The following is a 27,305-nucleotide window of genomic DNA, read 5'->3' as shown; positions in this document are numbered from 1 at the left end:
CCTCAACTTGCTGCATGACCTTGGTCTCTGCGCCTTGCACTTCTCCCAAGGGTAACCGGAGAAGAGAGACAGTCGGTTGGTAAAGCTGCCGCTTGTGATTCTCGTCCCTTTCTCACTGATTCCTCATCCTTCCACCTGTTCTGGAACCCAACTCCATACACCATCCTCCCATGTCTTTTATATGAGTTACGTCTCCCTTTTGACCAGGTCCATCCCCTGGACCTACACACACAATTAAATCCATTTATGCTGCCTTCCCAGCCCCTGCTTACAAAACAAAACGAAACAAAACAAAACCTCCCCTTGACTATGAAACTTTTCCTTCCTATTGTTTTCAACCAAATTTCTCAATAAGTAGTCACACTTGGCTGTTCCTATTTCCTTCCTTTCCTCCCTTGCTGTTCAGGGGTCACCTCACGACATGCCTCATGCTTAGCAGGTGCTCAGATGCTAGGAACTCGGTGGACGGCAGGTGGTGGAGGGTGCTAAGCCCTCCCTCTTAAAGAGGCTTCCATACAAGGCTTGGTCCTTGGTCCCGGTTCCTTGTGTTTCTCTTTAATGCAGCTCTCTTCCCTCATTTGTTCTGTGATCTCTCTTTTTTTCCTAGGCTTCTCTCAGATCCCAGTGCTGTACTTACTCTACACCATCATCTGTGGTGATCTCACCTACTCTTGTTGTTTCACTTACCACCCCTGTACTGACGGCATCATGGGCATCCAGGTATCTCCAGCCCAGATCTTTCCTCCGTTTTTATATTCAACTTCCTATCGGAAATCTCCGGGTGATAGAGGCACCTCCTCTAGGGTGGTCTTGGTTGGTCATGACACCAGCTGCCATGCAAGCACAAAACCTGTCCTTCAGGGCTTCCCTGGTGGCGCAGTGGTTGAGAGTCTGCCTGCCGATGCAGGGGACACGGGTTCATGCCCCAGTCCAGGAGGGTCCCACATACCTCGGAGCGGCTGAGCCTGTGAGCCGTGGCCACTGAGCCTGCACGTCCGGAGACTGTGCTCCGCAACGGGAGAGGCCACAACAGTGAGAGGCCCTTGTACCACACACACACACACACAAAACCTGTCCTTCAGCTTCATCGCATGCCACCTTCCACCACACTCTCCACTCCACACCCTCACGGGCCTTGTGCATGACCTTGGAGCTATTGGTGCATCCTCCTGCTCTGGGGCCTTTGCACATGCTGTTCCCTCTGCCTGTGTCTTTATCTCTGAAACCCGAATATCTGGTATAATGCTTGATGCACAGTAGGTACCCACTAAATGCTGGTTAAGTTAATTCCTGGAAGGAAGGAAGGAAGGAGGAAAGGGAGGGAAGAGAGGGAGGGAGGGAGGAAAGAAAGCAGGTCCAAAGCAAGCTGAGTGAAGCCCACACATTCTTTGCCCTCAGCAGAATTCTGTCTCTTTCAAAGACATATACTCTTAGACATGGGTTGTTTTAAAAAAAAAAAAAAGGAGTCCAGACATCATGGCACAGGAAAAGAGAGGTTTGCCTTCCTTCCGCAGGAGCCATGGGATGAATGCAGGGGCCTTCCTGTTGGCTTTGACATCCAACCTTCAAGGTCAACATTAAATGTGTGACACTTGCCGGGCTCACACCTTTGCAGGGAGTGTTACAGCCCACACACTGCCTTGTTGATCTGGCAGGAGCACTCTGTGAGATGACTGCTACTGTCACCAGTTTACACCGATGAGAAAACTGTCACCAACTTGAGTCTTTGGGTTCTAAGTTGGGAAGCCTTTCCCTTATAACCCTGGCTGTAGAGGGTTATGGAGAATGATAAGGAATTTATAGCTCTGGTGGCAAGATTTCAGCATGCACCGAGGGAAAGAATCACGAGAGACAGCTCCAGCTAGGGAGGACCTCAGTTTAGTAGCAAAAGCTATCCCACTGGGGAACTCAGACATCCCAGACTCAGAGGCCCACTTGACAAATTTCTGACTCAGGGCTGCAGGGTGATGCTACCCCTTGATGCCTGCCAGGGTCCTATCAGTAAAAAGATTTGCTACCTCAGATCTCACTGCCAGGGAGCTCAGCACTGTGTTCTGGGCTCAAGGCCAAGTACACGACCAAGCCAGTCTTGGAATCCTGTTTCTTCAGACCTTTAAGTAGAGCATCAGTCAGGGGCTAGTCAGGAAACACAGACCTGTTTCTAGGTATTTCAACAGAGGGGCTTTCATGGAGGGACTTGCTTTTCTAGGCGTTGGAGGCTGTAAGAGCACAGAGGAGCACTGGGGTAACCCTGAGACAGTAACTGTGGAAGAAGCCACCATTCGTAGGACTGGGGAAGCAAAGGAAGAGGCTGGAGTTATCAGAACTTGGACATTTGGAGGAGGGGCCCAGGGAGCTGGGGCTTGGACCTCCGAGGTGATGGCACCTCCTGGCTGCTGCTGGTATACCTGAGGGGCACAGGAGGCTGGTTCCGGGATTGCTGGTCTCTGGATCACCTGCTGCTGAGGTAACACTGACAAGAACCACATGCAACAAGAAGAAGGCCCTGTACCATCCTCCAGTCTTCTACCCCCTGTCACATGGCCTACTTATCGGTCCCTCACAGAAGCCCAAACTGATAAGCAGCTTGCAAATCTGTCCTCTCACCCTGATGAGCGGCTGAGGTTCATCTATTCATTTATTTTCATGCACCGAATCTGTGTAGGTAAAGGTTAGAAGAGCAGGCTCAGGAGACAGACTGCTGACATTCAAACCCCTGCTCCACCTCTGAATTGGGCATGGACTTCACCTCTCTCCGCCTCTCTTCCTAGCTGTGTTGTGTGATCTACGTAACACAATGCCCATATAGCAGTCAGACAAACATTCTCCATTACCACCTGCTCCTCTGCCAGGCACGGCTCCAGGCTCCGGGGATACCTAGGGATCAAGACAGGTGGGTCTCCGCCCTCTTGGATGGTATAGTTTTCTGGGAATGGTTTCAATGTAATGAGCTTACTTTCTCAGCAAGTGACAAAGCTCTCCCACCCCATCTACCCTATCTTCCTGCCTGGATCATTTTCTGCTCTTCCTCTTCCAAAATCCTTAGTGATGAGCGAAGGGCAAGGTTCTGGAATGCCCTGAGGGGCAGGAAGTAGTCCCAGTTCCCTCTCCCCTCCTGGGTTCCCTGCTAGGTGGTTATTCACTGATTCCTGGGCTTCTTCTTGTTGATTTGTTCTCCTGGCCTGTTGGCCACTGTCCCTCTTGTGGGGCCTCCATGCACTTTAATTCAGCCCAAGAGGCCCCCAGGTTGTGAGGCCATGAGGACCAGCTTCCGGCCTCCTACACTCTGAAGTTCTGGCAGGTCTGAGGGTCCCCCAGAGCCCTTGGAATAATAGGTTAGAAGTCTGGCTTCTTTGCCTGCTCTTGACTTACATCAGCCCAGAGGGTAGGAGGGTTCAGCCCTATTTTTTCATGTCCAACAGGTAGAGAGGGCTGGCAGGGATGGAGGGAAGGAGACAGAGGAGGGATAAGGAGGGTTCCCCTGGATGAGTCTCTAGGTGGGAAAGAACCGAACTTGGCTGGTATTTTACCAAGATTGGACTTAAAAAAAAGAGGAAAGAGGGGAAGGAGGAAGGGAGGAAGGGCTACTTTCTGTATTCACCCCCCTTCTCCCAGGAGTCGATGCTTCGGAATAAGACGGACAGCCAGCATGGTGGGAGGGGCTCACTCTGGAACCAGGCTGAGCTCTCTAAGTGCATCTTCTCATTCAGTTCTCATAATAGCACATTATCCCCATTTTGCAGATGGAGAGATAAAAGTAGAGACTGTCTGTAACTTTGCCCAAGGCTGCACTGGGGCAGAACTGAGACTCAAGCTGAGGGCTCCCGGATGTCCCGGCACTGCCCCTGGCAGCGTGTGGTTATTCCAGATGGACAGTCAGACCCTTCTCTGAGGGCGCATGTGTCTTCTCGTCACCTACCAAGCATGGGTGCATTGCGAAGCCCACTTCAGAAGCCCCTCTGGGTTTTCATTTGGTTGGGGCTGAATTTTTCCTTTTCTATGATTTTCTTTAGCCAGAGAATGAACGGAATTACATTAAATTTCTCCCTCTTCCACGATGGCTTATCCTCCTCCACTCTCTTGATCTCCATCCACCCGCGCTCCCTTTCTACCCCGTCTTTGCTGCTCGGGGGTTTCTTCCTCTGTCCCCGGTCTCCTCCCATTGCCTTGCTGGCTTTTATTTCCATCCCTTGCTGATGGCCCCTGCTCTCCTCAGCCCCTTCCCCAGTCCCCTCCACTCCTGTCCAAGACAGCAGGCCCCTCCCATGCACCTCTCTCCCACCCACTCCCCCTGAGCTTTCCCTCCTCTCTACCTCCCCCCTGCCCCTCACTCCTTTGCCTGAACCCCCTCCCTGCACCGTCCTTATCATCGCCTGCATGACTGCTCTGGTTCTTTATCCCATCTTCCCCTCAAAGGCATTCGCAGCTCGGCTGTTATTCTTGTATTAGCATTGAACCCATTAAAGCTAATTTGTTTGCCCTAATCTCCATTTATTTTTCCCTGGTTGATATTAGATTTCCCTTTCTACTGCTCCGGCATGATTTTCTCTTTGTCTTCCTAATGGTCCAACCCCCTCTCTCTTCTTCTATTAATCTGGTTGGCTTTACTGTGTGGTTTCAAGGCCTTTCTCCACCTCCCTCGGCCCTTAGATTAACTCTGTCACTCCCCTCCCAGGAAGGGACCCAGGGAGTGGATTTCCAGGGTTGGAGCTGCTGTAAATGTCAGTGGATCTCTAAGCTCCCTCAGAAAAGTACTTGATGAGAGGCCCTGACTTGTCCCGAACGTCTGGAAGGCTCGGAAATGAGGGGGCTGAAGAGAGCTGGAGGTAAATGGGACGAAATGTGCTGTTCTGAGCCCAGAGGGGTCACCCCGCCCAAGGCCTCCCAGGCTGGGCTACCCTTCGGGGCTGTCTCAAAGATTTCTGGGGCTTCCCTGGTGGCGCAGTGGTTGAGAATCTGCCTGCTAATTCAGGGGACACGGGTTCGAGCCCTGGTCTGGGAGGATCCCACATGCCGTGGAGCAACTAGGCCCGTGAGCCACAACTACTGAGCCTGTGCTCCGCAACAAGAGAGGCCACGATAGTGAGAGGCCCGCGTACCGCGACGATGAGTGGCCCCCGCTTGCCACAACAAGAGAAAGCCCTCGCACAGAAACAAAGACCCAACACAGCAAAAATAAATTAATTAATTAATAAAACTCCTACCCCCAGCATCTTCTAAAAAAAAAAAAAAAAAAAGATTTCTGGAGGCCTCTGGAAGCTTCTCAGATCCCATAGATTGTGTACCAGGACGCCAAACAGCATTGGGCCACTTTCTTCCTGTGACTCATATTGGGCACCATCTCTCCTCCAACCCCGTTTCCCAGACTGGAGACATACTCCCTCCTCTTCCTGAAGAGGGGAAGGCTTCTCTCTGCGGATGTAGCTTCGGGGCAGCTAAAATGCATCCCGCATCCTGGCCATCGTGTTTCCCAGGACAGAAGCCTCGCAGGATCACCTCTCAGGAACCTTCACTATCCCCTACCTTCTTCTCCACTGACCTCCCTGGTTCACAGCCCTCCATCGGAGTGTCGTTATTGGCCTTTCTTGGGGCCAGGGCTCTGCCTGTCCCCTGGACGCCTAGCTCCTCGAGGGCAGGTGCAGTGTCCTATCTGACCGTGTAAGCTTGCATCGCGGAGAGGAGAGCGGTGCTTCCTGGGGGCATTCAGAAACTTTCCACCTCGGTCACTTCAACCATAATCTCTTGGCATGCTGTCGGTGTTTTTAAAAAAGTTCCTCTGGTGATTGCCCAGAGTTTTATGTCCTCTCATTAGATGGTCAATAAATACGTATTGAAAGCATGAATTAACTAATTAAACGTGAACTTCCAGTCAAAGGCTGCAAATGGGACTTGCCAGTGCTTTCTGGAGGTTTCCTAGAGGTGTCATTCTTGGCTCCTTCCCTCCCACGGAGCCTCTTAGATGCCTCCAGACTCCTGGCATCACGCACCCAGGGCTGCAGTGGGAAGGGTTAGGGCCCCTGCATTTGGGGGAGAGTGGGCATGAGGCAGGTGGTCAGCACCCACTGAACCTGCCCTTGGAAGCCCAGCATCTGCACAAATCACTGTGCTGTACCTTCACCTCCCCCTGGGGTCAGAGGCCTGCGGATATTAATGCTGTTTATTTTTTTAAAATGATTCTATATTAAAGCAATTTTCAGTTCATTAGATTTCAATTCACTGAGCTCCCACTCTATGTCTAATAATATTCCAGGCTACATGTATGTGGGGAGATGGCTTCTGACTAGAAGACAGCATGCTTGCCCTTGAGAAACTTACAGGTTAATCACCCCTGGCACCTTATAGAACCTTAAAGTATTAAAATCCATTCACAAGCACTATCTCCTTCAATTCTTTTCACAAGCCCATGGAATACCCATGGGGTGTGTGTGCACATTTCTGTGTGTATGAGTGTGTGTGTGTATGTCTGTTCCTGTCCCTGTGTGTGTGTGTCTGTTCCTGTCCCTGTGTGTGTGTGTGTCTGTTCCTGTCCCTGTGTGTTCCTGTCCCTGTGTGTGTGTGTGTTTGTCTGTTCCTGTCCCTGTGTGTGTGTGTGTGAGTGTGTGTGAGTGTGTGTGTCTGTTCCTGTCCCTGTGTGTGTGTATGTGTGTGTGTGTGTGTCTGTTCCTGTCCCTGCGCGTGTGTGTGTGTTCCTGTCTGTGTGTGTGTCTGTTCCTGTCTGTGTGTGTCTGTGTGAGTGTGTGTGAGTGTGGGTCTGTTCCTGTTCATGTGTGTGTGTCTGTTCCTGTCCTTGTGTGTGTGTGTGTGTGAGTGTGTGTGTGTGTCTGTTCCTGTCCTTGTGTGTGTGAGTGTGTGTGTCTGTTCCTGTCCTTGTGTGTGTGTGTGTGTGTGAGTGTGTGTCTGTTCCTGTCCCTGTGTGTGTGTATGTCTGTTCCTGTCCTTGTGTGTGAGTGTGTTGTGTGTGTGTGTGAGTGTGTGTGTGTGTGGTGGGTATGGAGCCCTCAGGCCTGGTGTGGGGGCAGGACGGGGGCCTGGCCACCCTGTGGAGCCAAACAGGTAGGAACAAATGAAGAACAACTGCTCTTGTGAGCCTGACACACTGAGCAAAATCTGTGACAAAACTGCATATCGGTGGCTACCACACCTGTCGACAGCTGGTTCCCCAGAACCGGGCACGGTAGCAAAGCAGATTGTACACTCTAAAAGCCACTCAAGGCTGCCTGAGAAACAGGAAGGCACAGCAGAGCAGGCTCAGCCTGTAGGCTGTGGTTTCAGGGAAGAAACGGGTGGCAGGAGGCTGAGAGCTAGGAGACCTGGGTCCTACCCGCTCTGGGACCCTCCTGTCTGTGCCTCAGTTTCCTCATCCGGCTTGAAGGGCACAGATCATCTCTACTGTCCCTTTAGTCCTAATATCCACACCTGTGGGACTGCCCTCAGGTCTGGGAATAGAGGCCAGGAGCTACCAGAAGGGGGTGCAGATAGGGCTTTGTAGGGGGACTTTGGGCAACTTTTCCATGGAGGAGACTCCCAGGGGGTGGCCCTGAGGCCACCTGTAGAAAGACGAGGGACGTGGCACACAATGGGCCCTCGGGCTGTGCGTGACCTGCATGACAGTGGAGAGAGATGCTCTGATGACGGACGATTGAGGGGACGTGTACGTGTGCAAGGCTGCGGGGCATGTCTGAGAGGGTCCCTGGCCAGGAAGGGGAGGCCGCCCGCCTGATGCCACAGACTCACTTCATGGCAGAGCCAGGCAGAGCTCACATTTTCTGACCCAAGTTCCCATTCATTCCACATCCCAGGGGGGCCCTTTGGGACCTCAGTGCCATCTTGGGGCCATCTTGGCCACAGTGAAGGAAAACGGCGGTGGGGATTGGATAGACTGTGTTCCGAGCCCAGGCACAGCCTGGAAGAGTCCTGATCCTCTTATCAGTTTGCTTGTCATTTGACTTTCTTCTGTGGCGAACCCAGTCTTGAAGCTCTTTTCTGGGGGTTCTGGGTCTGGGAAGCAGAGTCCCTTCCTCTGTGGAAGCATGGGGCTGTGAGAAACAAGAAAGGCTCTCAAGAACATGTGTCGCTTCTCCTCTCTCTGTTGGTCCCAAACCAGGGCTCTTACAGCTAGTGTTACTCGGACCCAAAGCAGCTAAAGGACTAAGTGGGGGGCTGAGCTAGACCCACCACCTGCAGCACTCAGATTGTTATGCATTGAACTGAGTCCCCCAAAACTCACACGTGGAAGTCCTAAGCCCCTGTGCTTCGGAATGTGACCTTTTATGGAAAAAGGGTCTTTGCAGATGCTCGAGTTAAGATGCGGCCATTAGCGTGGGCCCTAATTCAATGTGGCTGTGAACTTTTAAAGGGGGAAATTTGGACACAGAGAGAGACACACAGGGAGGGAGAATGCTATGTGAAGACTGGAGTTATGCTGTCCCAAGCCAGGGAACACCAACGACGGCCAGCATATCACCAGACGCTAGGGGAGCACAGAACAGATTCTCCCTCTCAGCCCTCAGAAGGAACCAACCCTGCCAACACCTTGTTCTCAGACCTCCAGCCTCCAGAATCCTGTGACAACACATGTCTGTTGTGTGGCCCCCTAGTTTGCGGTACTTTGTTACGGCAGCCCCAGCAAACGCATGCACAGATTAACGAAGTTCTAGCTCAGAGCTGGGCACAGGAGGCTTGGGGAAGCCCCCTTGGGCTCCTCTCCTGGATGTCTGGCCGCCCCTCCAAGTGACTTTCCAGTATAAGGCAGGCTCGGTCACAGGCAGAGAGCAATCGCTTTCTAACATCTGACCCTCTCTAGGTGCACCTGCTTCCCTTGACACCGCCATCCTCCCACAGAGCCGCCATCCCGCTCCATTCCCAACCTTTCCATCCAGCGGCAAATTCTTCTTTAATGCAAGAGCATCAACACATGACACAGCAAGGCTTCCTGCAGGCGTCCATCACCCTTGCCCAGCCAGGCCGTGTTTCCCCCAAGTCCACCAGGACTTCCAGGCTTCTCCTCCTTTCACGAACTTTCTGGATCCAGTCTAAAGGTTGGTTATGAACTCACCCAGCATTTGCAGTGCCCTTTCAAAGTGCTGTCAGGTAAGTGATTCTGAAATTCAATTCAGCAAATATCAATTGGGCCTTGGCTGTATCGGGGATGGATCTTCACCATCATTCTATGGCAGGGGGAGGGCCTGGCACTTTGAACCCATCTTGTAGATGAAGACACCATCTTGGAAGGTTAATGGCTTGTGCACAGCCAGTTATGAGCAGACCCGAGACTGCACCTGAGTCCGACCCACTCCTGTCTACTGCCAGATGGGAAATCTCTGGGTGGAGGGGGTGCTGGGCAGGGAGAAGGGCTGTCTCTTCAGAAGGCTGGCATGAGAGACTCCACGTGGGATTGACCTCTGGTTGGGACTCAAGGGGGTCTGACTCCAGATCTGTGGTTCTCCGATGCTGATCTACAGCAGAATCACAGGCAGCCTGTGAAGGATGCAGATTCCAGGACCCCACATTGCTTAACAGAGCTCCAGGAGCTTCTGATGCTAGAGACCACACTTGAGAAATATTTGTATAAAGCTAACTTTCAAAAAGATTCTTTCGTTTAGCAAATATTTATTAAGCATCTAGCATGTATCTACTGTGTGCCAGATATTGTTTGGGGAATTTTATTCCCAATCTACAGAAGCTTGTAACTATTGGTCCTCACAGATGGATCCTAAATTTGGTCAACCACCCTGCCAAGCTGATACCCAGTGTCCACCGGGAAGGCCCGCTGCCAGGTGAGTCTTGCCCAGGCCTGCCAGTGTTTGCCACCCCCAGGGGTCACTTCTGCCCAGCCTTGCTACCCTGTATTGGAGCCCAGGCCAGAAAGATGCCCCAGGACCAGGGAGGCATCCCAGTGGGGCAGCTCAGGCCTTGATGGCTGCCTCGGTTTCCCTAAATGGCTTCTATCCTTCTTTTCTCAGTCCCATAATGACCACTTATTATAAAGAAAATAAGAGTAATTACAGCAATATCATGGGAAAAGGTCAAGTGTACTTCTTGTTGGGAAAACTTCATTTACAAAATTCAAGTGTACAAGTTAGGTTAACTAGTAAGACAGTGAAACATGTTATTGGAGAATTATGTGAAAACTACCATCATGGAGATTTATGGAGCCCTCACTAGGCCATTAAAAGTGAGGGTAGGGCTTCCCTGGTGGCGCAGTGGTTGAGAGTCTGCCTGCCGATGCAGAGGACACGGGTTCGTGCCCCGGGCCAGGAAGATCCCACATGCCGCGGAGCGTCTGGGCCCGTGAGCCACGGACGCTGAGCCTGCGTGTCCGGAGCCTGTGCTCCGCAACGGGAGAGGCCACAACAGTGAGCGGCCCGCGTACCGCAAAAAAAAAAAAAAAAAAAAAAAAAAAAAAAAAAGTGAGGGTATCAGAGAGGGTCTGGTTAAGGAAATAGAACCTGAACAGGGTTTTGTCAAGGGGGTGGGGATGGGGACGATGTTCCAGGCAGCTGCCACTGAAGGGGCAAAGGCACAGAGGTGGTGATGTACGTGGTGTGTTTTGGAAACAAGACTACTTAGCTGGAACATGGGTTTGCATACGGAAATAGTGGGAAATAGGGTCGGGGGGGTGGGATCGAAACTTCTCGGGTTGTACACCAGCGGTTTGCCCACAAACGCCTGTTAATGATTGGATTAAGAGGAAGGGCAAGCAGGACTCTAAGATTATTTCGGAAAATCACCAGGCTCAGATTCTCTGGAACAGGGTGGGGAAAGGCGGGAAATCAGAACATTTTGATAATGTGAATCATCTAGCAATCACAGATTATTGCTAAGTTGTTCCACTCAATAAAAGCACCACAAAGCCCAAAGAGGACAGACTCAGTGGGTACACAGCTCAGGCAAGAGAACTAAAAGGAATACGGAAGTCAGCGACAAGGGAAGTGTGAAGGCGAGCTGGCTGAGGACGGCAGTTTCCACGCACGGTGAGCAAAAAGCCCCGCCACATGCACATTGAGTGCACTTGACCCAGGCTTCCTGATGGCAGGGTTAGAGAGGACCTCTTCATCTGGCCTCTCTGGTCCAAGTCCCCCACAGTGTGTCTGAACCCCAACTGTCTTCCCATTGTTGTCCCCCGTGTTTCCAGGACCCTGGGCCCTGGAACCTGCCCACACTCCTAGGATGTCACGTCTCTGCCCCTGCTGGTCCCTCCTGGGTCCCCTGTCTCAGGTCAGGCTCCCCCTACCCCACCCTACTCACAGCCCAGCTCGTCTCCCTCTCCCACTAGCTCAGCATTTTGTGTCTCGCTGGACTGAAGCCTTTCTTTTCTCTCCCCACTTGTGGCTAAAAGTCCAATTTGCTTTCTTCTCTCTCTAGAATGTCAGCATGAAAGCAGAAGCATGGTCTCTTGATCCCTGTAACCCCAAAGCCTAACTCCATGCCTGCCATACCGAAGGGCTCGGTGGATGTTTACTTACTGAACTGAATATTAGGGGAATGATGCCCTTTGAGACAACTTGGAGTCAGAACTCCAGGCTTCTGTGGCCAGGGGATGCATGACTGGGGAGAGCACGTCATAAGAACTGGAAGTAACTGAGCATGGTTGAGGGGGTGCATTGAGAGACGTGCACTGGGCACTGCCAGGCTGGTGCAGGTGTGCCAGGGAGTTAGAGCCAGAGACCAAAGGGACACCCGGTGCTTCCTTAGGAGCTGGAGTAAAACCTGAGGTGATGCAGGCACAGCGTCCAGATGGAGCACCCATTTGGGAGAGAAAGAGGCCAGGAGGAGAGGAGACAGGTTCATCACAGGACAGTAGAGGGCAGGGAATAGTAGCATCTCTGGATAGTGGACCAAGTGGTCTGCGCATCTGAGTTGGAGAAAGATAAATCATGATTTCTATGGCTGGTGTTATGGGCTGAATGTTTGTATCCCCCAAATTCATACGTTGAAGTCTTAACCCTTACTGCGATAGTATTTGGAGGTAGGACCTTTGAGAGTTGATTAAGGTTAGAGGAGGTCATGAGGGTGGGACGCTCATGATGGGATTAGTGCCCTTATAAGAAGAGGAAGAGACACCAGAGCTCTCTTTCTCTCCAGGCTCATGCACTGAGGAAAGCCCATATGAGGACACAGCAAGAAGGCAGCTGTCTGCAAGCCAGGGAGAGAGCCCTCATCAGAACCTGACCATGCTGGCACCCTCACTTTGGACTTCTAGCCTCCAGAGCTTCAGAAATAAATGTCTATATTTTAATCCAACCAGTCTGTGGCATTTTGTCATAACAGCCTGAGCTGAATAAGACATGTGACTGGGATGGAAATTTCAGAGGTGACAGGATCTTCAGAGAAAATCTCAGGCAGAGGTGTTATGGCTCTAGGTGTGCACGAAGGAAGCTGAGAATGAGACAAAGGGGCAACTGCTCAGAGTGTGATGGGCGAGTGGATGCAGGCCCAGTGAAGCTGAGTGACAGGAGACCCGGATCCAGTAGACCACCTTTTCTGTGTATGTCTTTACAACCCACAAAGCAACTGGGTTCCTTAAATGACTGACGCTCACGTGCTATATTGGACCATGTGCCTGGGAAGAAGGGGGTTTGTCGGGAACGTAAAGATGAGAGGAGGGGACACAGGGATGTGGCTCCTTTCTTTGGATGGTGGCAACGTAAATTCTCCACGATGGAAATGCTCCGGATGCCTCCTGACGCAGGCATGGGCACCTCATCATTTCACAGAATTGGGGCATCACAGCCACTATGTGGACATCAGGCAATTCCAGCCTCACTTGCAGTCCAGCTGTTCCCAGGGAACAGGGCACCTGGAGGGTCCCACAAACTGTTCTGCCGAGAACACCACAAAACAGTAAGCTCAAAATAGTGAAAATCAGAATGTGCTGCTAAATCCAATCCTAGGTCCTAAGGAAAACAAGCGGTAGTGGCCATCATATAGGGAAAAAAAATACACCTTTAGCTCAAAGGTATTTTATCCACAAATGTACTTTTTCCTGCCACCATTACTCTGTTTCACTATATCAATGAGTGGTCACCTCTGCCCGCTAGGCAGGAAAACATTGTTTGAGAATCAATGATTTATGCAAGTTATACAAGTATTTGTTGATCAAATGCACAAAGTATTCCTGATGCACCCCGTTGTTTGTAACGATCAGTTCCTGCAGTGCTGCAACAAGCATGGCATTGTGTGTCCACAAGACTGCAGTTCCTGCTCACGTTTCCCCCGTGGGTTTAGTGCACGGGCGTGCATGTTCCTAAAGACCCTGGGCAGGGCTCCCAGGGATTCGGTGCGAGGACATTCCTGTGGTCTGAGGAGAGGATCCCACTGGTGACAGCCCTCAGCCACCTGCCTTCCATGTTTTAATCCTCGGTGGACCAAGAGGCCAGATTCTAGAACAGGCAAGTCCTGCTGCTGTTGTCTGCCCTCTTGGTAACACTGTCCCCGTCTGGGAAGAGTCACCATAAACCCCGGAGCCCAAGCGTTGCCAGTAGCTCCCACACTGGCCAGACAGGTGACATGTCCCTGGGTCTCATTTGAAAACAAGGTCTCTGCCGGGCCCCATGGCTACCGACGTCCCATAACTTAAGTGGGGGGTCTGCAGGAGTCATAGCTGGACAGGGAGTTTCTCTGCCCAGACCTCAAACCATAGGTTTCAAGAACAGGGAGGTTACAAGTCAGTGACCCCATGCTAGACCGACTACAGTTGATTCCCAAGACAGAGCAGGTGCCCCGGATCTCTGGGACCTTGCTTTCCCTACTATGTCCAGTGCCGTGGACTCAGTCCGGGATCATCAGCTGCTCCTATAATTTCATGGCTGTGTCTCTCGGGGTGTCTGAGAGTATGGACTTCTTTGGCTGCCTTTTTTATCACCCCCAGACCAAGGACAGTGTCCTGTGCACACGCGTGTGTTTATGTGTGTGAGAGGGTGAGTTTTGTATGCACATGTGCACGTGTGTGTGTGTGACTACACGTCACCCACATGTGTATGAATGTGGGTGTAACTGGGTAGGTGGGTGTGTGTATCACAGAACGCAGACCAGGGTGAGGACAGCCAGGCATCCAGGGTACAAAATTTAAGGAGGCGCTTACTTTCAGGGCCTATCCTGCCCCTTAATGAGTCCGAGAGTGGGGGGCTCCTTAAATTTTGCACTCTGGGTGGCTTTGTGCCTCACCCTTGACCCAGCCTTGGTTGTGTGTATGTGTGAATGTGTGAGAGTGTATCTCTGTACGTTGGTGTGTATGGAAGTGTGTGTTGTGTATGTGTATGCATACGTTTGAGTGTGTGTATGAGTGTATATGTGTGTGCACTTGTGTCTGGGCAGTTCTTACTGGGCTTTGCCATTTCCGTCAGCAGCTGTAGGGACCCCTTCTCATCCGCCTGGGTCAGCCTTCCCTCTACCCCGTGCCACCCACTGAAAGGCAGTACCCTGTCTCAGAGAGCCCTGGTTATACTCATGGGGTCTGGGGCAAGGCACAGCTCTCCCGGTCTCAGTTTCCTTGTTGGTAAAATGTGGTGTCAGGGCCTCACCTTTTCTGGCCTTGAACAACTCCGGGTCTAGGTAGACTACTTGGTGCAATGAAACCTATAAGGCTCCTGTGACACGTGATCCTCAAGTCTAGAAGGTGAGAGGCACGGAGATGAACATTCCTACACAAAGTAGGCTGCAAGACATGCCATAAAAATAAAGTACTAGGGAACTTGGGGAGGAGGAAAGGAATCCAGGAAGGTTTTAGGGGGAGGTGGCATTGAGCAGGGCGGGCTGAGGATGGCTGGGCCGTGTGCATCACAGACATGAGGTCTGTCGGGCCTCCCAGCAGCCCGCTGAGCCAGGGACCACGGGTCCACTTCACCAGCGAGGGAAACGGCTCCTGAGGTCACACAGGTGCACGTGGTTGAATGGCAATTCAAAACCACATGTGTTGGACTCTCAAGGCCCCACCTCTTCAGCCACCTCCATCCAGCGGGGGAAGAGGCTCCCGGGCCTCAAGATGGGCAACATCTACACGGGGCAGACCGATGAACACACACCAAACAGTCTGCAAACCATAGAAGGCTGTGTGCAATGCTGTGTGCAATTGCGTGTACACGGCGGGACAGAGAGTGACTTCCAGGGAGGTGGGGACAGAGAGCCGTGTGGGCGGGGGCATGACGCACTCCTGCCTGGGCTCTCCCGGAGAGGTGGACGCCTTCCAGCCAACCCGACCCAGCCAGGCTCCGAGGAAAGCAACTGTGACAAAGCAATCAGGGCAGCGTCTGTGTGGCTGCGAGCAAGACTATCAAGAGGGGGACACTCACAAGAGGGTGAATCCCGAGGCCCCAGGGCAGGTCTGTCTCAGTTGGGGGTACCTGTCCAACCAGCTCGGAGGCCAGCAGGAGACAAGGGGCTTGTAGGGCTCTGGATCTTTGGGGCATTGTCATATCACCAGAGAACAAGGGGACTGGAAGGCTTTATTTTTTTTAGCTTCCACATATAAATGAAAACATAACTTTCTTAATATGAGGATTCAAGTGTTTGGAAAGTGTATCACTGAATACGTATAGTATAGACAGGCTTTGTCACACTGTCTAAAGGGAGACGTCTTATAAAGTCTGCAAATCTCTGGAGACACGGGGATTAAGCATTGGATGGGTCCAGCAAGGGTTCTGACTTGGCCCAAGTGGGCACATCTCCACGGCACTTACACCTACAATTCTGCAACATTTTGCCAGCCACTTGGAGCCCCAGTGTAGACCATCGTGGAGTTGGCTGATCCAACACAGCCTCACCTGCTGCCTTTCTGGAACAGTGAGTGCTCCAGGGATCAACCAGACTCCAGAAGGCCTGATGAGTTTTATCTGTTATTGGTGTCCACATGGTAGTGGCAGGGCGGCTGCTGGTGATAAGTGACCTTTGGTGCTCCCACCACCTGGGTTGTTAGTTTGCAGTCCTCGTCCCATTACTGAATTGTTTTGTCTGATTATTTCCCCTCTCGGCGCTGTGGGTCTGCTGCCTTTGAAAGGGAATCACAAGACTTCAGCTCCCTGCCCTGAGGAGGCGCCTCTCACCCCTGTCATTTACCTGGAATAACCTGGCAGTGGATGCCACCATCACTGGTGTGATGCCCTGCACACAGCAGGTGGCATCCGTGAGGGTCTGTGAAATTGAATGAAACCGCTCACCCTCAGATTCCAGCTGGACTCAAGCTCCTCTCCTGCCCCAGCATCCTCCCTCCCAGCCTCTTCCTCCAATTGGAAGTCACAGCCAGACACCCGAGGACATGTCAGGAGATCACCCCATTCCTGCCACCTCCATTTCGACAGTCATCAAGAACAATCTCAGGTTCAAGGGAAAGAGCAAAACAGAGCTGGAGGCAGGGATTTGGTGCTCAGCTAATGCCAGGCTTTTAAATGTCAACCAGGGCTTGCTATCATGCCAAAGCTGGATTATTATTACACAGAGTTGGAAAATATAAGACAGGAGGTAGGGGTGGCGCTGGACGGAAGGAGAGAGAAGAGGGAAGAAGACAGAAGATTTGTGGATTTTTTTTTTTTTTTCAATAGACATATGGTTCTGTGTCAGTTAAGAACCAGTACACAAGGCACATCTCCCTGTGGTCCTGTCTCAGCTACACACATAACATAGATGCATGCCCACTCCAGCTCATCTTTCCTAAGACCAATTATACCAAAACCCTAGAATGTTCCGGATTCCAACATAAAGTCCACGGGCAGCCCATTCTATCATGAGCCTACTGTTTCCCCTGGGGTTGGGTTTTCTGGTAAACTGGAATAAGGAATCCTTTTCCAGACTGGGCTGGCATAGCAGGTGAGCATAGCCCCAGGGCTCTGAGTCAGCACTTCCCATGAATTCTTTCACTGAATCCAACACCCCTAGGTTTTAAGCCTATTATTTTATCCAGGTGGAATATTAAAAGGTCTGTCCTAAATCTTAACTGGAGCAAAATTTTGATGCTGGTTTTCAAGCTCCTAATGGAGAGTTTCAGAGGAAATACTGAGACAGTGTAAGGTTTGGACATCTGTGCTGGAGGATTTTGGGAGATCCTCCTCCCTAGGGACCGCTGTTCTGGAGCAGGGAAAAATTCTTGAGCAGCTGCTATGTGCCAGGGGAGGATACTGGTTTCACTTTCAGTATCTCCTAGAAACCCTGCAATATCCCCGTGTTTTATGCAGAGGAAACTCAAGCCCAGAGAGACAACTGACTCACCTAACGTCACACAGGGAGAAAGCAGCAAGGTCTGGTTCACAGGCAAAGCCTCTGAGGCGTAGCCCCTCCTGCCACCTGCAGAGATGGAGAGGTGGCCGCAGGGCCTGGCTTCACAGTGACTTCAAAAGTCTCTCACCCCCTTGATGCCTCACGGCCGCCCCTGAGTTGATCCCAGGAATAATAGTTCTCCCAGAGAAGCTGAGGAATCAAACGCAACACATACAAGTGGGCAAACACGCAGTTCACACGATGACGGTAGATTAAGCTGTTTCTCTGAAATGCATCACCCAACCAGTTCCCGACTCCTCTGCTGTGCTGGTCTGACAGCAACAGTACAGTCGCAGTGGACTAATTAGCACTAATGACTCAGGTCACTCCAAGGCCACTTAGGAAAACAAGCGCAGAAGAGAACACGGATGAGCACTGGGGCTGAGGACAGGAGAAGAAAGAACAGTTTAAAAAGAAGGGAGGGAAAAAGTGGTCTTCCTCTCTCCATCTCTTTCTCTGCTTAAATCAAAGATGGGTTTGCATCCAAGAAATGCAACCAGCCAGGAGCTGGGGGGCGACTGTCCGCAGCCTAAAGGGGCAACATGAAAATTTACCCCCTTTCCAGGTACTGGTACAAGTGGAACCTCAGCCGAGGCACCAAAGGAGCCGACGACTTGATTTTGAACCCCTGAGTGAGAGGGACCCCCCAGGAAGCAGCAGAGGGAATGAACCTAAACTTGGGGAAATGCTCCCCACTTGCTGCCTGTAGATGGGGCACCTGGCGACAGCCCCTGACTTCACGGGCAGGTCTTCCCAGTAACTCTGGAGCTGTTTCCATCACACCCACTAACTCCAAAGTCTCTGAAATGTACCCAGTCAGGGAGGCCCAGTGTGGTTTGGAGATACCAAGGGAGTATAGTATACCCGCTGGCTTACAATTTATTGAGGTGCCTGTGGCTAACTGCTTTTTTTGGGGTGCAGGTGGAAACACAGCAGCCTGGGGGAGGGGTGTTGAAAGAAAGCTCCCTCTCTCTGCCTTTTCTAGTGGCTGACCATCTCCTTCCACCTCACAGGACCTCCAGGAGGGACACCAGATAGGGACCACTGCTCCCATTTTGCAGATGGGAAGACTGAGACAGCCCGTTTTCATTGAGCTGGAGCCTTAGGGACACTGATGAAGAAACCAAGCTGACAGACTGAAGGCCCTACCTGTTGCTATCGGTAGGAGCCCTTGAGCCTCCTCACCAAGGATGCCGGCCCGAGTTCCCAATGGAGCTGCAAGCGTGAACCCATCTAGTGCTGCAGGGAGTTTTGATGAGCTGGACTTTGGGAAGGGGGGCGCTGGAGTCAGATCAGGCTCACTGAGCATCCGTTCTCTCCTCTGCTGTAAAAACGTCCATAACAAACCTGCCTGGTAGACTCCTGAGAATTAAATGAGACAGTGGATGTGCCCTCTGCCAGCAGAATCCCACACCTGTAATAGCCCTTGGAGATAATAATCAGAGCCTCCATTTACCGAGGGCTCACTAAGTGCCAGGGTGTGCCCAGCACTTTGTGTATTGGGTCTCTGTCTTTGGATATGAACGCGGCATGAGCACAGCTGGAGCGGCTGTGGGCTGCCTGTGCTGAGCCTTGGCAATCCTTGGCATTTTATATGGCATTCAGGACTGTGGGAGGCTCCTCAGGCATTAACACAGAAACAGGACCCGTATATCCCTGGGGGACTCCTGAACTTCCCTCCCCTTCATCTTGGACATGCCTCAGCAAGGAGACGCTGGGTTCCACCCCGGCCCTTTGTTCTTCCTGGGGAAGGAGCCCCAGTCAAGGGAAAGCCCAGACTCAGTGACATGAATTGTGGGTTTAAAATAGAAACGTTCCCATGAAGATTTTTCTGATCCATAGTCCAGGTAAGAGACATGTGCTCATCTGGGCCACCTGGCCAAGGGAGAGGTCTGGAGGGGTTTTCAGAAACCCGAACAGGCGTGTCAGCCCTAACTCTGGACCTCAGGACATAATTATAAATGGTCAAAGATCTACTTAAAAGTGCCACGACCGCAGATACATAAGGAAGGGTGGATACCCCTGCCCACTCTATCCTGACCCAGAAACTCTATCCCAGGGTCACTGACTGGGGGCTGGAGAAACTGGGATTGGCCTGGGAGGGTGAAGTTTTCAGGAACCAGGAGACCCTTGGACTGGATTTCTTTGTCCTCTTTCCCCCAAAGAGAAACACCTAGCACCTCTGCTGGAAGCAGGCATTGTACACACTTCCTAAGCAGACTGTCTTTTAGCCCCGTCCCCAAAAGAACCTGGGCAAAGGTGCTCCAGAAAGAATCACTCCCCCAAAGAGCTCTGACTTGAGACTGCATTCTCTTCTTTTTAGAGAGTGCATTATACCCCCAAGATCTACCTCTGAAGGGAGTGCGGGCTCCTGGGGGCTGGTAACTCCGTCTTTCCTCAAGTCTCAACTAAAACAAAAGCAAACTGCCATCTGAAATGGGGGCACAGTCCCCTGCCCTCTCCTTTTAAGATCATCTTTTTTTTCTTCTTCTTCTTCTTAAACGAAATTGTGTCTTTTATCTTTTGGATCTTAGTGTACTCAGAACCTCGGAGCTCAAAGCTTTCTCAACGCAACTGAGAAGTCGGCACCTCTCGGATTGATAAATGGAGCGGCTTTAAAATGCTTCGAACTGAAGACAGACCAACTGTGGCGAGAGAAAGTAAACACATCCCCGCACCAGTCAACCCTAGCAAGCTCCTTGCTGAGATTACAAACTGCAGTTCCTGCCTGAGCTGGCAAAGGATGCTGGAGCAAGCTGGGGTGGGGAGGGGCACAGCCACAAAGCAGCTTCCTCTGCCTCCGTCAGTTGTGTCCCAGAGGAGACGGGTCACCTGGGAGCCTCCTCAGGACCCGGTTTGGATGTTCCTAAGCATAGCCGCCTCTGCCAACTGGTTTCACGCCTGGAAATGTCCCAAGAGAAGAGGGAACCAGCTTCCTTCTTTTGATCTAAAGGGGGGTTCCTCTCCCTTACCCCCGCACTCCCCGTGTGCAGGTGAAATGCGCCAGTGAGAGAATGGGGATTTTTCACAAAATAGACTGAGATCGCTACATAATTCGATATGAATATTTGAGGAACTTTTCCCATGAAAAAATCCATACTTTAAACACTCCCCCCCCCCCAAACACACACACAAATTGTTTTTAGGAGAACCAATTAATAAATGCTAATTCATCCAGGCATATCTCCACTAAATTACTGTTTCATTTAATTGCGGGGGAATTTTCCATTACTAAACTCTCCCTCGCTGGTTTTTTTTTCGCATTATTTATATATTTTTTTCAGTTTCACTAATAGTGAGGTTGGTATGCGATATTATCTGCTGTTTGTACGTCTTAAATTTCTTTTTCATTTAAAATGTTTCCTCATTCTTGCAGCTCCACGTAATCTGGGAGAAACATCATTAAAAGCAGACAAGATTTTATACATAAATGATGGAAACAGTCACTGGCTGAAGAACCGGGCACAGGAGAGCGTCCTGTCCGATGGCGCCGCTCTGATGTCAGGCGTGCATGGGTGTGCGGGAGCGTGTGTCTCCACTTTGGGTTAATGTGGAAATGTTTTCCTATGTCAGTGAGTCACAAGTCAATCCACGAAAAGACTTGTGGGTACACAACTAGGAATGAAGATCACAGGGGCTTGAACAATAAAAATAAACAACACTTGAATCTCTTCTTAAGCCACCAGCGGACAATGTGTATTTTCTTGCTTCCTTTTCACGGACACCAAATCCAAAGTTTGACATCTAGATACCCCAAATCCAGACCAGCTGGTCCCCAAAGATCCTGCCATTTTTATGCATAGAAAATTGGGGGGTTCCAGTGATGGTTAGGGGTGGCTTGAGATCGCATTCCAAAGGACATGTTTTGAGGTAGCATTTTGATTTCCCTATAATGAATGGCAAAGTTGCCATGCACCTAGCTACCGTCATTTCTGAAATAAGTTCTTTCATTTTTTTCTCTCCAGCCACCTTCTTGCCCTCTCTCCTCCCCTCCCCCACGGCCTCCTTTCAGTGTCTTTCTTTTTCCCTTTAGTCTTCCCCTTCTTTCTCTTTCACGGTAACACATTCTGGAGGATGTGAATGATTAAACTGTTTACTCCGAGGTTTGAGGTTTAGGTATGAAAAGGCATGTCACTGTAAGTAAAGTTTCACCTTTATACCCAACTCTATCAATAATTACAGAACAAGGATGACTGTTAGTAAATCTTTCTTACAGTTAGCTCTTAACAAAAAAGGGATGGCATTTATTCTGAGTGTACTGAGTTCTACTGATCTCACTATTCACAAAAATTAATTACAAAGCTGAGTAACCTCCAAAATGAAGTCAGCATATAAAGGGATCAGGAGTATATCCCTGGGAAAATGCATACCCATAAAACATGTGCCACATTAAAATTCGAGAGTTGAGGTCATAAATAAAAGTTTTGACATGTTATTATAATAGTAGATGCTTTCCTTTGAACCAAAATATCTCTTAATAATTAAAATTCCGAGATTGATTTTTGTGTTGTTTTCCTACAATTCCTTTGTCCTCTTCAGCAAAATTAAGTAGAATCCTTTCGGGTGCAGACGGATAAAATTAATTAACTTTCCTTCCACCCCCAAAATGTCCCAAATAAATGCTTCCAATAAACATCAAAAAGTGTCAATTAGAAATAATTACTTCTTATCAATCAGTAGGGCAATTAAAGTGACAAAGCTTGAAAAGATACTTATCTTGAAACTAATTCACAAGGTAGCTAAATTATCTCCTAATTAACTTGTATTGAGGAGGGTGGGAGGACGGACCATCTTGAAACAAAGATGAATTGAGGAACCCCAATACCTCTTTATGGTCCTCAAGTTCCTCAAGACTGTTTTTCATCCTGAGACCTTATTTTCAACCCAGGCAAGAAACCTGGGCAGAAAATAGATCTTTGGTTCCCTTTGCCCCTTTTTAAAACCAAGAGGAGGGAACAGGGCTTTTACATCTGTGATTTAAGGAAGTTAGAGATAGGCTCCTCCTTGATCTAAAGTCTCCTTTGACTCCTTGAATAACCTAGTTTCAGGAGCTGAGGGAGAGGGCTTCTCGGAAGTTATTGCGCATAACTTTTAATGACAACCTGCTTGCTTTTTACTAAACTCTCTTCTTCGTGGATACAGTATTGTTTACATTTTAATATTTATGTGGCTTTTCTCGTGCATCTCTGACTATTTAAAAAAACGTTCTTGCTTTAGAGGATCTTTGTTCCCTGATGCTACAAAATTCCCAGTAGATTTTATAGACCATTTTATTGCTGACCACCGGCAGGTCAGAATCATTCACTCTTCGCTCTCCACATCCCTCCAGAAAAAAATATATTTATATAATATATATATATATATATAATATTAAATATATATATATATTTTCTTGCTTTAAAGAACTCTCTGCGAAGCAAGATCAGCTGAGAGCGAGCCGCAGAGGGTGACCCAAAGCGGCCTGGGAGGCAGAGGCCGCGCAAAACTTTTCTCGGGCGTCTCGGACTTTTGGAAACGGTGCGCATGGCCTCGCTCCCGCGAAAAAAGGCCCGCGGCCGCCTTCGCCCCGGATTCTGCTCCAGGGGAAGCTTCAAGGGCCGCTCTCCAGGCAAGGCCCAGGCAAAGGCGAACTCAGAAATGGAAGTGCCTGGGGAAAAGAGGGAAGTCCCTAAGACCTACAAGAGAAATGGGCTTATAAAAACAGGAGGGCTCAGCTTATGAATTTAGCTCTAAATATAGGCAATGGTGTCAACGGATTAGAAAGACAGAGGGTCTCTCCCTCAGGTTTGCCTAGAGAGGATTTAGAAAAGAAACAGGGGACAGTCTTGAAGATTTTGAGCTGTGTTTTAGGCAATTTTCTTCTGTTTCATTAGCATTAAATTAAAGGAGAAAGTCTCATCCTCCCTCTGCCTCAGATTTGTTGTTTTTTTTTTTTTAATTTGTTTTGGGGAGAAGATAGAAGAAGCCCCTCTGGCTCCTCTAGGCAGAATATTACCTCTGTCCCAGGCCCTGCCAGAGGTGGACGGCTCCCTCCCCAAACCCAAGGGCGAATTGCCTCAGAGCTAATGGAAAAACTGTGTCTCCTCATCTGGGTCTGTTGCTGATTTAAAATAAAGTACAAATAATTGTGTCCTTTTTCTTTCCTTCTTTCTTTCCTTTTATTCTAGCGAGTGCTTCTGTAATGAAAATCGGTAGCGAAAACAAAATCAAGCCAACCCAAGGGGCCGTGACATCGTCTTATTTCTCGAGCAGCGACATAGAGGAAAGGGTCTGGTCCAGCACGGTAAATTCGAGGTCCGGGAGCACCCACTCCTATCACCGCTAGAAAGGTCAGGGGAAGGTCGGGGGTTGGTTGGGGCTTGGGGGTGAGAAAGGAACCCAGAGCCCAGCAGAAGCGGCGGGACCCAGCCTGGCGTGGGATCTGGCACCTGGCGCCGTGCGCTCGGCCTCGGAGACCGACCTGATGATCCCGAGGCGAAGGGATTGACGGCTCTCGTTATACCCCCGTTTGGCTAAAGACTAAGGGACTAAAACCTGGTCCTGGCCTCAGAATGTGGTCAAGGAGCTTGAGTGGGGCCCGGGCGGGGGTGGGGGCGGGGTAAGGGGTGCCAGGCGCTCCCCTCGGTCCCCTGGATCGTCGATCCCGCCGCTCCCGGGGAAGGGCTGTGAGGTCTCCACTCCGCGCCCCTGGAGGCCCGGCGCCCGCAGAGGGCGGCCAGGACTGCGGTGGCCCCAGTCTCCTAGGGGCACCGGGGTGGGGAGGGAGCGTGCTGCTGACTCCGTCTCCGGTGGTAGAGCGAACCCGAAGGAGAAACCTACCGGCTCGCCGCGGGGGGGGGGGGGGGGCCTGCGCCTCTGCCCGTGGAGCCTCGGCCCCCAGACCCGAAGCAGCGCGGGCGCAGCTCGGACCCGTGGCGTTCTGGGCTAAATTGAGATCTCAGCCGCGCGCCGCGCCCGATCCGACCCTCCTTATTATAACAAATGTCCCGTTTGCCGAGCGGGACTTCATATTCGCCGAGAAGTCATCTGAAATATTGATTTCCTCTCACTCCACCGGCCCAAATCGATAGCGCTGCGCCCTGGCCCCATAAATCGCCTTCCCCGCGGCCGGCCCAGCTCCATCCATCACCGCGGGCCAGGCCGCGCCTCTGCCCGCTGTCCACACTTGCTGAGCGCCTGGCCGGCCGTGCCCACCGCGCCGCCCGGTCCCGACCCTGCGGCTGTTTCCTGGCCCAGACCACCCCGGCCTGGGCCAGGAGGTGGGAGAGAGCGGGAGTCGTGTCCAGGGACACCCTGAGCGCTTTTGAAGGGCCTGGGCCCGGGCGCCGGTGGGGAGGGGAGTTCGGCCCGTGGGGGGCTTAGTCCTCGCAGGCCGGACGCCCCGATCGCGGGTCCCCGCCTGCCCGGTGCTGGGCAAAGAGGAGTCCGAGAGCCCCGCAGTGCGCTCTCGGCTCCCAGGCCCCGGACCGCGGGCTCCTTTCCGTTTGGCTGGAGAGGTGCGCTGGGCTCACGGTCCCGCCCGGGAGCCACGGGCAAGAGCTGCGCGCACCCGGGGACGAGGGCTTAGAGGTCGTGGGCAGGGGAGCTGCAAGTCCTGCACGGCCGCGGCGCAGGGCCTGAGAGCGTGCGGGAAGGATGCCCACTCTCATGGGCCGGGCAAGACGCGGCTGCGGCGCGAAGGACACCCCTCTGGCCCCACGGAGAGGTCCTCGCCGCTCCGGGTGGCCCGCAGAAACCCAGGCCTGAGGAGGGCAGCTCCGCAGGGCCGGGAGGGATCTCAGGGCCGGAGAGCGGCGAGACGGCAGCCGCGCAGAGCCAGGCCGGAGGCGTCCCCAGCTGCGCCCCCCACGCACGGGGTCCAGCGAGCCGCGAGCCTGCGCTCCCCAGCCCCACCGACCCGAGCGTACGCACGGACGCACGGCGACGCGAAGGCTCGGGGGTCCCGGCCACTCCGCGTCCTTACCCGATCTGATGGAGTTGTGAGGCATCGCCGGGGAGTCACTCGCAGCCCGCCGAGGGCTCAGGGCTTCCTCACGCAGGTCCCCGCTGCGCCCACCGCCACGCCGCTGCCCTGCACAGACCCAGGGGCAGGGGCATGAGACTCCCTGCCCGCTGCCTTAGACCTCCTCGCCAGGCCCTACCCCTGAGGCTCTCATCGCGAGGCAGGAGTCGCAGGATTTTTAGGTGAAGTGTGGCCAACCTCAGCCCAGCCTAACACATGCGCCCGGCCGGAGGATCCGGCGTTGGCATCCTCTGAGCAGCCCCAAACCCCAGCCCGGTGCCCTCTACCTTTGCCGCCCCGGCCTTAGCCAGTTTAACTCGAGAGAAAAAAGGCTACCGGGCTTCCTGGGACGCTCTCCCTTCTCGAATCACCCCTTTCTCCCAGTCAACCCCTGGGAGGCCTACCTGGCCGGCCGGCCACAGGCCTTCACTGCCCGGGTCCGCCCGCGAGGATGCCCTGGGCCCCGCGCCTCTCTCCTTCCGAAGTTTGTTCCCATCCACCCGGCATCGCCGACCGGTTTTATCCCGCCAGGGCCCGGAGAGATGGGCCTGGAGAGGCTCGCAGGCCGCGGATTGGCTGGCTGGGTGCAGGGGGGTGCAGGAAGGGGAGGATTTTGCGAGGGGGACATGGCTGAGTGGACTCAGGAGTTAGAAACATTCGCTGGAGCTTCTGTTTCCAGTGGAGAGAGGAGAGGGAGGCAGCTGGGCCCTAACTCAGCAGGCCTGGAAAGATCTGAGGAGTGGGCGATGGAGGCCTCAGGGCCTGAGGATGAGGGTCTCTGGGTCCCCCCCGGGGTCAGTGACACCAGAAGTGAGAGACACGCCACCTCTGTGCACCCTGCGTCCCCTCCTTTCACCCCTAGTCTGCTCAGGGGATCACCTTTTCTGTTGTGGGAGGGAACTTTGTTTCATATGCCTGGTTCTTAAGGTAGATGCCTGTTCTCAGGGCGGGAGGCAAGATGGTCTAACCTTCTCACCACTGGTGTGGACCTCTTCCAGGGCAAAATCCTCAACAGCCCCTGAACCCATTCCTTCCACACCAGCCAGGATCCACACCTCACACTGTTAAGTTAATGAAAATGGTCCACCTAACCTACTCCACGGGAACACCTTTCTCCTTCTAAACACGCAGCCGCCAGCCTCCTTGCTTGCTCCCTGAGGATTTTGAACTTGGGAGAAGAGTCCAGAGGACGGGCCATGAGGGCCTAGATTTCAACTCAACGTGGAAGGGTATTAGAAAGGGACAGGATGAGCTGAACCCTGCCTTGTCTGCAGGAATCAGCTGCCTTGGGGCCTTGTGGGCCTGGGTGTGGATAAGAAGGACTCCCTTGGAAGGGCTTCCCTGGTGGCGCAGTGGTTGAGAGTCCGCCTGCCGATGCAGGGGACACGGGTTCGTGCCCCGGTCTGGGAGGATCCCACATGCCGTGGAGCGGTTGGGCCCGTGAGCCATGGCCGTTGAGCCTGCGCGTCCGGAGCCTGTGCTCCGCAACGGGAGAGGCCACAACAGTGAGAGGCCCACGTACAGCAAAAAAAAAAAAAAAAAAAAAAAAAAAAAAAAAAAAAAAAAAAAAGAAGGACTCCCTTGGGGTGGGAATGAGAAGCCCTTAGAGGGGGTGAAATCTGTCCCCCTCCTTCCCCACAGGTCTCCTCTTCTGTCGGGGGAGGCGGGTACAGGGAAGATTGTGTGGGCGAACAAATGTCCTGCAGCGCCAGCAGGCCGGTGGGGCAAGGCCTGGGTGCTCCCCAGTCTCAGACTGTGCTCTGGACTCAGGGCTATAGCTGGGAGGACAGTGATGCTCCTGGCCTTGGGGGGGACAGCTCTGGGGTACAGAGGCTTAGAGCTGCCGGCGTGAGAGGGAAGGGATGGCACAGAGGCAACTGGGGAGATTCAGAGGGATGTGTGCGCGGGGGTGTGAACCCACACAATCTTTCTTAATTAAAAAAAAAAAGCTCTCTCTTTCAGGTTAATCCACTTCCTCCTCCCACCCAGCCTTGCTCGTTTCTCGATTTAGCAGAAATTAATGATTCTGTGAAAAGCAAAAGACTATGTATGTTCC

General features: G+C 52.1%; 1 protein-coding gene across 1 annotated transcript in view; it reads right to left on the bottom strand.

Annotated features, from left to right (window-relative positions):
- The window catches only part of PAX8 (paired box 8), a gene marked incomplete at both ends in the record, with an annotated part of 115,753 nt that overhangs the window by 31,640 nt on the left and 56,808 nt on the right, over positions 1 to 27,305 (bottom strand). The window contains 3 exons of the mRNA XM_079720391.1: positions 25,211 to 25,318; positions 25,389 to 25,458; positions 25,654 to 25,829. Of these exons, the coding sequence (XP_079576517.1) occupies positions 25,211 to 25,318; positions 25,389 to 25,458; positions 25,654 to 25,829 (354 nt within the window). The remainder of the gene's footprint in view (positions 1 to 25,210; positions 25,319 to 25,388; positions 25,459 to 25,653; positions 25,830 to 27,305) is intronic.

The sequence above is a fragment of the Hyperoodon ampullatus genome (assembly GCF_949752795.1).
Source record: "Hyperoodon ampullatus genome assembly, chromosome: 15".
NCBI classification, from domain to species: Eukaryota; Metazoa; Chordata; class Mammalia; order Artiodactyla; family Ziphiidae; genus Hyperoodon; species Hyperoodon ampullatus.
Note: the sequence above shows the minus strand (reverse complement) of the source record. Positions and strands in the feature narration are given on the sequence as shown.